We start from the raw sequence: 11559 nt of genomic DNA, 5'->3' as shown, positions 1-11559 counted from the left end.
TCTGTTAGTCTTTAAGGTGCCACCGGACTCCTCGTTGTTTTTACACAAGACAAGTGACTGGTTGCTGACTGTCTCTCCTCAGCCCTTGTCGCCTGAGGTTCTACACGCCCGGCTGCTGGGCTGGATGGACCAAATCACTTTCCAATTCCTGGCAGAGCGCGCCCTCAGGCACGTTCTTGGAGGGAGCGCTGACAATGGCTGGGCCTGGCCTTCTGAGTGGGGAAAGAATTCCTTTTCCTAGTGTAAACAGGCACTGAAGCCCAAATGAACCTGCAGCTGAGTCTCTCGAGCACACTGTCCCTATGGCAGCTATTGCTGGCATCAGAATTGGACTCGGCTGCCTCCAGACCTTCTGGGTCACCCCAGCGAACATCGCCACAGCAGGAACAGAGAGGAAACGCCACCTCCGAAGAAACCCTGGAAGATGCTGGAAGTACTTCCCCAAAGCCCATCACGTCAGCTCCATGCTGGGTCTGGCTTTGGCCAGCTGATGGCAATGAACCCAGGGCGCTCCCCAACATGAGCCACTCCCCAGTGCCTGGCAGAAGCAGCAGGTGAATTATTTTCAGAAGGCAGCTCCTCTCCTGGGACTGCGATTCTGTAGCCACTTTGAGGAGATGGGACATCTTGAGCTATAGCCAAGCCACACCCACGCCGTGCGCCTCAGGCTAGGAAACACGTCACCGGAACAGCCTTCTGCAAAGGCTGCTTTCTGCTTCCCTCCTCAAGCCACCGGGAAGATGCCACAGGACAAAGCTCAGACTGCGCTTGCAGCTCCTGCCCAGCCTCCAACGTTTATTCAGATGCAATGACAGGGGGACTTTGTAGGAAGCGGGAATCTACTTACCTCCCACTGTAGGTGAGGGGGGATGTTCCGGATCTGAATCTTCCTGCTCCTGTGAAGAAACCAGCACAGATTAGCCCAAACACCACTCCAGCTCCTGGGGGCCAATCCCCCTCACTAACTCTCCAGCCAGGATGTACCCTGTGAGATGCGCCACCCCATGATTCCCCTCACTTACTCACTTGTCTCACAATTAACGTGGAGGAAAAAATCCCAACCCTGCCCCTCCCCCGCTGCGAAGTAGTAACCCCTGTCTGCTAAAGGAACAGGTATGATGCCACCCAGTGGCAGGGTAAAACGCTGCCTGGGTGTCGTTAGGAGTACAAAAAGAGCTCCAGTGCTCCCAGACAGTTCTCTGAGAGCAGGAGCCTTGTCTGTTTCAATCTCCTGTGTTCTCCCGAAACCCAGGAAAGCGGATGGAAGGCTGGCACATGTGCGTATCTGCAATTACACACGCACCCGTGCTCCAGGGTTTGGTGAGCAGGTCGCTCCCAGGAGGAGTAGAAATTTTACCAACAATTTGTCCCTTCCTTTGGAGCCACATGCAAGTCTTTTGCATTGGAACCAACAACGTGGGGCACAGCAAAGCAGAGGAGGCCCAGGAGGCAGTAAGAATGCTGGGCCAGGAAAACCATGGCAGCATTTCCTTAGACACAACTGCAGTGAGAGCAAATTCTGCCAAGACAAAGCCCACAGTGCTGCAGCTGCACCCAGGGTCAAGGAGGCAGAGCCCTCTACCACTGGAGCCACTGGCAGGCGCGATTTGGGAACAACACATTGTTAGAGGAGACAGGCTGCAGCTGAAGGAAAGGGGACTGGCTAATTTAATGCCAGCCAGCGCAGGGCAGTCACCAGGCACTTAGCAGAGGGTGTGCCTACACTGGACCTGGAGGTAGAATTTCCAGCTCAGACAGACATACCCACGTTAGTGCTGATCCAGCAGTGAGGATGGCAGGAGGGGCTGGCTGCCCCCCATACACAGAGTTTCACACAGGATCATGCTCTAGGGGCGACCAAGCCATACTACTGTTTTTAGCATGCTACGGTGGGCACATCTGCCTGAACTGGGAATTATGGCACCAGCTCCCATGAAGCTATACCCAGAGAGATGGGGTGGGGAAAGCAAACCTTGTCCAGACTCTCAGACTGCCATGGGCATTAGCAATCCCACTGAGAGACCCAGGCGAAGACTAGGCGCAGGAATGTTTACTGCAATGTGGCTAGGCGAGGTCATATCCTGGTAGGCAGGGGGTATAGTGTTGACCTCTTGGTAAAACCTACCAGCACCTTGCCTTCACTAGGGTTTTACAGCGGGACAGCTCATGCACATTGGTTATCCTGCTGTAAACCCCCCTCCACTGACAGCGAAGATATAGCCGGAGACAACGCCACGGCAGTGCCTCGGGCGGAACTCTCACACGACGGAGATTTTCCACTGAGGGGACCTGACCTCTGCACGGCCTGGTGGAGGAACCGCGATTGGATCGGAGCTGAGCCAGTTTCAAAGAACACTGCAGGGTTCGCCTCTGTGCAACAACCAAACCAGGGAAGGACGATCCCGCCAGACCCCCCAGGCAGGACAAGTTGCTGCACTGCAACAGGCACAGAGCAGTGTCCACTGAAGTCCACTGTAGACAATACTGCAAATCTGACTTCCTAGACACACCATTCATATACTATGGCGATGGCAGAGGGCAGCTAGGAAACCACAAGATGTCAGAGCTAGCCACACATTTCAGGGTGTCTCCTCCAGCACCTCTCCCTTGGCTTTCTGTCCTGGGTGAAAGCCCCACTGTCATCAAAGTTCAGATTCCAGCCATGAAAAGCCAGCACTGATGACAGACATGCAGTGACATCATCATTACTAATCAGCCCTCCTGAACAAGCTCATTGGGTGCATCACAACGTTAGGACAACACGCTGCCTGGAAATGTCGTGGGAGAGAAGCCGGGATGACACAGGGGCCTGGGATCACTCAGGGGCGTTGCAGGAGGGAATGAAAAGCAGATGATCTCAGTCGGTGGGGGGTAGATAAAGTGTATCTTCCGTGCCCTGGATACTGATGAGGTGTTTGCTACGGCTTGACTGCGCCCAGCCCTGCACGGGTGTGCCGGGGGTGAGCAGAGCCTTCCTCTCCCTTGCGCATCAGTGCGGAGGCTGAGCAGAGGGCACGCAGCCATGGCTCATCCCCACTACTCCATCGGTTCCTGCAATCCTGTGAGGTCTGGGGGGCCCTAAGCCGCCTGTGCTAGGCACAACGGGCCAGATTTACAAAGGGATTTCAGTGTCTAATGGGATTTACATAAGCGCCTAAGCAGGTTAGGTGCCTAACTCCCCCTGTCAATCTGGCGCAGTGCCCCAGAAGTGCCCACTTTAGGCACAGTGCCATCACACCGCTGGCCACCAGGAAGTCCTCACCAGGTACTCATCTCTCCTGCTCTGAAAGGGGATCTAACATCACCGCAGCTTCTGAAAGCACCTCCAGTCTCTGCAGCAAGGCTGCTGGTTCCTGCTGCTAGCTGTGTTCTTCTGTGACTCCGAACCAGCATCGCCTACACCTCCTCCAGCAGCAGGGCAATTAGGGCAACTCCGCTGTCCTCCTCCAGCAGTGGGGGGCAACAACGGTTTGATCAGAGCACGGAGAGCGCAGCACACTAAGGAAACACGGCCTGGCTTTGCCAGTGCCCCGCCATCCCAGGGCACACAACGGGGAGCTGACAAACTGCCATGGAAATGATTCAAACACCCCTGTCAGCCGAGCCAGTGGAAATTCACAGCTCCTGCAGGTTAGTGGGGGGTGGGGGAGGGAGGAACATTTTCTGTTCTCCCCTCAACTATTTTCCCAACCCCCAAAGCAGTGCTCAGAGGTGGGAAACCTAGGGTGACCAGATGTCCAGATTTTATAGGGACAGTCCCGATTTTTGGGTCTTTTTCTTATATAAGCTCCTATTACCCCCCACCCCCGTCCCGATTTTTCACATATTCTGTCTGGTCACCCTAGGGAAACCAATTGTGCTGCAAGGAAAACCGGCTGCCTTGTACACCTCCCCTGGCTGGGGGACGCACGCCTGGGGCTGGGAGAGGGGCATTTATCCCTTGCTCCCCTTCCACCAAGGCACAAGGATGACCAAGAGATGCACCGCTAAGCAGAGGTGCCACATGTGATCAGACCCGCTCTGCTGCAGAAACAGATACCAGGCACGGAAAAGACACAGCCTTGGGAGGTGGTGTAATAGAGTTTGGGAGAGGCACAGTACTTCTGAGCAGCAACACCACACAGACCTCACATCTGAGAGACGCAATTGGCACTGACTGCCCCCCATCTGCTCCTGGGAGTATCGCAGATCAGGGACCTGCACCTGCATTTCCCCTCAGAGGTCCAGCAAGAGCCCCCAATCTCAGGCTTCCAGCTCCCTAGCTGTTGCCTTTCCTGGGTGGAGTCCAGCGCCTCTCTCCCTTCTGTCTGGGGTATTTCCAGGCTGCACAGTTGCCTGCCTTCACTGTGTTATCCCCAGCACAGACAGCCCAGCTTGATTTCTCGTCAGAGACTGGTAACAATGATTGCTCCAGATGTGTTACTACCCAGCTCTTTCTAAGCCAGCCCACTCTATTCTTCAGGTAAAATGCCTTACAGAGAAAAGAATCAAAAACAATACAACAACCTGCACCCCTGCTAACAGCTCACCAGGCATCAGTCCCTCTCTCATCCCCCCGGGGACATCTTTGTGGTCACTAGTTCATCAGAGCTTCAGCTCAGAACAAGGAACCAGTCTTACGAGTTCATTAGCATCACCCTCCCTACTCCAGAAGGTATGTCAGATCCAGTCTGGCAAGTCCTGTATTCACATCCTCTGCCCTTAAAACCAAGGTCCCAGGGTCCCTTCCATCTGCTACCTGGTGCTTTTGGGATTTCTCCTCCCATCTCGAGCCCTAGAACAGTTCCGCTCACTCCTGCAGCCAGCGCAGTCAGAGAGGAGCAGCTAACAGTTCCAACCTGCCAAGGATTCCCCACCAAGCACATTTCCTTGAGGCCGGGGCTAGTGGTGCTTCTGGATTGGCCCTGGTACTGCTGGTCAGTGTCTCCCCGACCACACTGGCAATGCAGAGAAGAGCAGAGAACAGGCTGATTTGTCTAGAAATCCTTGGTTCTGGGGAATCCGTTCGTTCACGCTGACAGAACTGTCCAGCGAAGCGGCTGGAGCACAGTGCTCCATGGTCTGAACTTCATTTGCCCTTTTGCTTTCACAGGCACAATTCCTGGGCTTGTCGGGACTCCGCTCACTTTGACTTACTAGTGTCCTGACATGCTGTCACAATGCGAGATGAGCCGCATTAGCACCCAAAGCGAGGGCAGGGCACTGGTGATTTTTATATGTTTATATCGCAGCCAAACCTGACTGGAATTTCATGGGACAGGGAGAAGATACTTCCCTGGTCCCAGGACTCTGTTTCTGCTAAATTTCAGAGGCCTGCTGCAAAGGAAACCTCTCATTTCTAAAGTCAAGAAAAAAACAGAGAGAGAAAAGTCCCTTTTCCCCTGCCATGGGCTGGCTCCTGAGGTCCTTCCTCAGGAGGAATGTTCATCAACTGCGGTCGCTCCCAAGGATTAGTGGATGTCCGCATAATGGTATGGAGTCCCCTCCCGGCACTGCGGCCAAGGTCTAGGGCTTGGGGAAGGGACTCACTCGCTCCCCCTTCCTTGCAGGAGTATGCCGTGCTCCTCCCCCCCCACTAAGGAGAACAGAGCTGCTGCTGAGAAGGTGTCAGTATAGCCATCACTTGTGTCACCTGAACAGCTGGTCCCTTGGTCCTGAGCCAGGTGTTTCCACGGCTCCCATCAGTGGAGGCCACTGAGTGGAGCATCCACTGCCTGAGGACCCTTGTAAAGTCCAGCCATTCTCCCGCCTGACGGTCCTAGTGGCGTCACGGCCTGTCTCCGATAACCTGCCCCACTCTGCCAATAGATATCATACAGCTGGAGCGCTCCAGAGTGCCGAGCGACATACGCTGGGTGCAGCACAACAGCCGGGGCACAGAGGCCTTCTTCCCCCACAGCCACAAAGACCAGAAACATCAGCGCTCCCAGTATCTCAGCCAGCAGACAATGACCACAAGAAAAGACTTTCACCCCAAGTCATGCCTGGGAATGTGCCCCCTCCTCAAACAGCTGGCATCTGCAGTGTGCCTGGAAGGTCACCAAATCTGGGGTATTTTGGACCAAGTTCCAGAGCCTGAACACCCTGCCAGCTGCCCCCTCCCTTGGATAATGAGGGAGAGCCAGCTGTGGCAGCGTGGCATGGGGCAGAGGTGATCCCTCAGGTAGGCCGATCCCAGGCCACATAGGGTTCTAAGGGTCAGAACCAGCCCCCTGGTTAATAACATCCCTGGGTCGGTTAACCTTGGAGGGCAGAGCATCCAACCAGACCCTTGCCCTGGCAGAGAGATGCTCCAATCTCAAAGCGCAGGAGGCAACGGCTGCTGACCCGGGGCTAACTTCCACCTGCCTCACCTCCAATGCCAACCCAAAAGCCAGGTCCCGGGTGTGACCAGCTGCATGAGCTGAGCCAGTGGCTACTTGGGATAGGCCGAGAGATTTGGACCTGGCTCAGAAAACTCATCCTGGGCATGCAGAAGGAAGTAACTGAGAACAATCGATCTCTGGGTGTCTGTTGCCACTGCCACAGGATGCAGAGGGGGCAGCACAGTGGGGCGAGTGGAAAATGGCCGCCAGGGACCATCATGCTCAGTGGCACACTCATCAGTTCCCATTTTGGAGGGGGAAGCCTCCTATCCCAGAGATCGGATGCAGTTACCCTGCTTTAGTCCCTGCCGTACCAGGTACCCAAAGCAGGCCCAGCATCAGCTGCCCGGTTTGGGGCACACATGCCCAAGCAGCTAGCCACCATGAGCGCAGTTCACACCAGTGCAAGGAAGGAGCCCTTGGTGGCTCAGCATGGGCTGAAACGGTCCTCTCTGGACCTTGGGCCCTTCACTCATCGTGCCACTGGAATGACTCTCTCTAACTTGGCCTGTCCCCCTACTACCTGCTTTGAACACAGCACATGCCCACCACCACCACCTGCCTCAGGAACCCTCTGCCCGTCATCTGCCACACGCCTTGCCTCCACTACTGCCGCTCCCTCTCGGTGGCCTCCCCTTGGGTCCATGTGCCAGCTCCAGGCCGGTCAGAGTGCTGCCCTCCCCCGTCCTCGCTGTCTAGAGCGATGCAGTCATGTCTCCTCAGCCCTCCTCCTGGACGCTTCCAGCACCACTTTGCCTGCGAGTCCTCCTCCCCCACCACCTCAGGGATCTCACCTCCACTATGGCCTCAGCCCTCTCCTCTCTGCTCGCAGTGCCTGAGGCTCTTCCACAGATGGCCCAGTGGCTGCTGTTGCTCCATGGAATTGTCTGCCTAACGCTCTCCATTCCACTAAGCTCAAACCCCACCTTCCATGCTGCCTGCAACCAGCAAACAGCCCGCTGCTTCCCACACCAGCATGGCCCTTCCTTGTGGGCTGCCCCACCCAGGCCCATCCTTTCTGACTGGACTGCCATCATTCTAGCTGTCGTGTTCACGGCACATTTCACACTGAAATGGAGTCGTCTTCTGGAGAGCCAGGAGCCTCAGCAGCGAAGGCCAAGACAAGGCTTCAAAGATCAGGATGATTTCCATTTCTCCCCCGACCAAATTCTTGGAAAAGCCCCTTGTACCCCTCTACTTTTGCACGTGAGCTGCGAGTTGAGGAGAATGTCAGACGGCCTTTGGGAGGAATCAGAGGTGGCTCCGGAGAGACAAGGCTTAGAAAACAAAGCTGCTCGCTCTGGAGAAAGTCGCCCAACTGTTTCGGTCACCTCGATGCTGGGAAGAAGCCTGGCCTACAAACTTCCCATCAGTTTCCTTCAGGAGCCTTTTGCTAGACTGAGCGTACAAGGCTAGTTCTGAAAGCCATGGCCCTTATTCCGAGAGCTATTCACTTCCAAAACCAGCCCGCGTGAATTCTCTGTCCGCCTTCGGTGAACTTTAGACCATTTACCAAAGGCCTGACAGGCTTCTCCCATGTAGATATGTTCCCCATAAAGACTCAGCATGCTCTGCCAACCTGGAAGGCCCACAAGGACTCCTGCAGAGATTATAACACCTGCAAAACTGCTGCCACAGAGATTACAGGCTGTGTCTGAACTCCTGCTCCTTTCACGAAGAGCTAAACTCTGCCACGCTTACTCATGGCCAGCAGCATCTTAATTTGCACGTGGCTCGGTCTACTCACAAAGTAAGGCACTGCTCAGAGTGAGTAAGAGTGGCAGAGGGTAGCTCATAGCTACAATTGTCTCCAAGTTTCCTCCCAAACCCAACCTGAAAATGCACAGCTGGAAGATACAGGAATTCTCCATCAATTTCCCGCAAACTGGTGGCAGAGGTCTGACTGCCCCCATTACGCACACCCGGTAGTGTCTTACACTCTCTTCGGTGGGACCACTCACCGAGTAATGTGCTACTTATTATGCAGCTTCCAATTGACAAACAACTTTGCCAATGGCATGGCGAACCTGTCAAAACATCACAAAATGACAGACTTGAATAAGTCAGAAAAGTTGCCTCAGTGCAAGTTCGGGACTTGTCTATGCCTGCGAGCACGTGTGTGCATGTGAGAGAATGAACTTTCAAGCTCTGACCAATTCACCAGCCTAGCTCAATTTTTTCCCTCGTCATACTCAGGAAGGTTTATTTTTCTCAAGGAAACTCTATTAGAACTTCCCATAAAGGCTAAGCAAAGAATGCATAGCACAGCAGATGCTGGTCTGATCCGGCAGCAGAGGAGAGCTGTATTGAAGCCCTGTTGAAGTTTGCTTCCATAAAGTTTCTATCAAAAATTCTCTCAGGACAACTGAGGATTCATTCCTATAACTCCTTTAAAGAACAACGATCTCTGATCCAAAACCTCCTGCAAGTAAAACACTCCAAGTCCAAACAAAAACACTTGCACTGTAGAAAGTTGTGATTAGTATAAAAACAGACACCATAGAAAACGGTTAGTCAGGGCAGCCCTCTCCAGTTGGTACAGCACTACAGTTAAGCAGCTGGAAATTAAACCTTTCTGCTTCTGCCAATCTGAGGCTTGGTCTACGCTTAAAAATTAGACCAATGTAGCTATATCACTCAGGGCTGTGAAAAAATTCACACCCTGAGAACCGTATTAGGTCAACCTAACCTCTAGCGTAGATGCAGTTAGGAGAGATAGATTAACTACAGTTGACAGAAAAACCCCTTCCATCACGGTAGGAAGTGTCAACACAGTAGCTGGGCCACTGTAGCGGTGGCAGTGTAGCTGCGCTGAGCTAAAAGACAGGCAGAGTCTTGGCAAATTCAAACCGTCGTATCAGTCAGGAAACAGGCTGGGGGACAGGGCATAGGTGACGTGTAAGGGGGACATGCAGGGCCAAGGGCCCCCCCCCCGGATTTCTGCTTGGCCTGCCGTGGGGGAAGGGAGAGGGGATTTGTCCTTCTCCCGCTGCACCTGCCCCCCTGCACGCTCGGCCCCTGTCCCTGGCAGCTGGGCCCAGGCAGGGAGCAGAAGGGGCAGGACCAGCCACGTCTCATGCCAGCCACCCTGGGTTGCTGCTCTGTGCAGTGTGATGGCTCCCTGTGAGAGCCCAAATGAGGAGGTGGCGATGTCAGCAGGCCACCCCGCACCCCCAGTCCCGGGGACCAGAGCTGAGTGAGTCGGAGTCCCCTCTCCCTCCCGGCACGTTTCCGGCTCACTTGGCCCCTGTCCCCGGCAACCGGCCCCTGTTGGGGGCGGCAGGCGGGCTACCGCCGCCTCCCCAGCCGGGCTCTCTGAGGCAGCTGGGGAGGTGCACAGAGTAGCCACCCCAGTGGTCAGTTCCAGTCCTGTGAGAAGTGGCTCCCTCCCGCTCCCTGCCCAGGCGCCAGGGAGAGCAGCCGAATGTGCTGGGGCGGAGGCACAGTGGGAGAAGGACAGAGCCCCCCCCCCACAGGTAACGTGGGGCGGGGAGAGCATGGCAGCCCTGGGCTGGGTGCAGGTGTCACTGGGCAGAGGAGACACATGGGGCAGTCACGTGTCTTCCTCTTTGATTGTACCCCTCCAGTATCGGAGGCACGAGTCGTCTATGTGACATGCATGCAACTGGGAAAGACAGCAATGTGCTAGGGAAATGGAAAGCACTGGAGAGAAAAATGCAGGGGCTTCCCTGGAACAGAAATCCACAATCACCTGATCCCAGGGAACAAACAGAGTAATGAAAAGAGAAAAAGACTGAAGGACAAATGCCACAGCTAACTCCAGAGACAGAGGGGTACACCTGGGGCCCAGGTCTGCTCTTGCCCACTGATTTCAATGGGAGGCAGAGGCAGGTAAAGTGAGAGCAGAACCTGCCTCTGAAAGTCAACACAGAAGAGGCATGGAAGCCAGATGAGAATGAGGAAGGACTGCTGAAATAACCGGGGGGACTAACACGGAATATACAGAAGAGAGGAGAGAAAGACAAGGGGAGAGGAACAAGTGATGGGGGCAGAGAGCAAAAAGTGGGGATTGGTCCTGCCCCGCTACGGTCAATGGGAGCTGTACTGCTGGCTGGATTGGGAGCAAGACAAGGGAAAAAGGACCGGAGAATGGGAAAAAGCCCAAAGCAGCCCGGCCCAGGCAGCCAGCACAGTGTGTGAAAGGCCTATTTACACACAGTGATTGATCGGTTATAAATGCCAGCAATATTACCTCTTTCTAGGGAAGGTTTCTAGAGACAAGAAGAACCCAGGTGTGTGAGATCCAGCAGTTTGTGTGTCCATCACCAGCATCCTGACATCTCCCCATTTGGCCACAAGAGGGCGCATGATCCACAACATCAGTGCAGGAGAGTGCGGACTGTGGGCAAACCTCTATGGTGCATGTGTATTTTCCCTGGAGCAGAGTTTGGGTGTGCTGAATGCACACACTTCTTGGGTGGCAGCAGACACTTTGGTCCCAGGTGAAGACACTAGGGACACTTGGGAATCTGGTACAAGCACCACCTTGTCACATATCACTCCTGGCACATCAATACACTTTTGATACGGTCTTCCACAGTATTCTTGCCGGCAAGTTAAACAAGTATGGGCTGGATGAATGGACTATAAGGTGGATAGAAAGCTGGTTAGATCGTTGGGCTCAACGGGTAGTGATCAATGGGTCCATGTCTAGTAGGCAGCCGGAATCAAGCGGAGTGCCCCAAGGGTCGGTCCTGGGGCCGGTTTTGTTCAATATCTTCATTAATGATCTGGAGGATGGTGTGGACTGCACCCTCAGCAAGTTTGCAGATGACACTAAACTGGGAGGAGTAGTAGATATGCTGGAGGGTAGGGATAGGATACAGAGGGATCCAGACAAATTAGAGGATTGGGCCAAAAAAATCTGATGAGGTTCAACAAGGACAAGTGCAGAGTCCTGCATTTAGGACGGAAGAATCCCATGCACTGCTACAGACTAGGGACCTAATGGCTAGGCAGCAGTTCTGCAGAAAAGGACCTAGGGGTTACAGTGGACGAGAAGCTGGATATGAGTCAACAGTGTGCCCTTGTTGCCAAGAAGGCTAACGGCATTTTGGGCTGTATAAGTAGGGGCATTGCCAGCAGATCAAGGGACATGATCATTCCCCTCTATTCGACATTGGTGAGGCCTCATCTGGAGTATTGTGTCCAGTTTTGGGCCCCACACTACAAG

General features: G+C 54.3%; 1 protein-coding gene across 3 annotated transcripts in view; it reads right to left on the bottom strand.

The window, feature by feature from the left end:
- Window positions 1-11559, bottom strand: part of IGF2BP2 (insulin like growth factor 2 mRNA binding protein 2) — a 95290-nt gene that overhangs the window by 43327 nt on the left and 40404 nt on the right. For all 3 annotated transcript variants that reach the window (XM_024218630.2, XM_024218631.2, XM_024218632.2), the window contains exon 3: window positions 848-896. In XM_024218630.2, coding sequence (XP_024074398.1) covers window positions 848-896 — 49 coding nt within the window. The remainder of the gene's footprint in view (window positions 1-847; window positions 897-11559) is intronic.

Source organism: Terrapene carolina, unplaced genomic scaffold (genome assembly GCF_002925995.2).
Source record: "Terrapene carolina triunguis isolate 2854851 unplaced genomic scaffold, T_m_triunguis-2.0 Scaffold88, whole genome shotgun sequence".
NCBI classification, from domain to species: Eukaryota; Metazoa; Chordata; order Testudines; family Emydidae; genus Terrapene; species Terrapene triunguis.
This window is presented reverse-complemented; position numbering and strand designations above follow the sequence as displayed.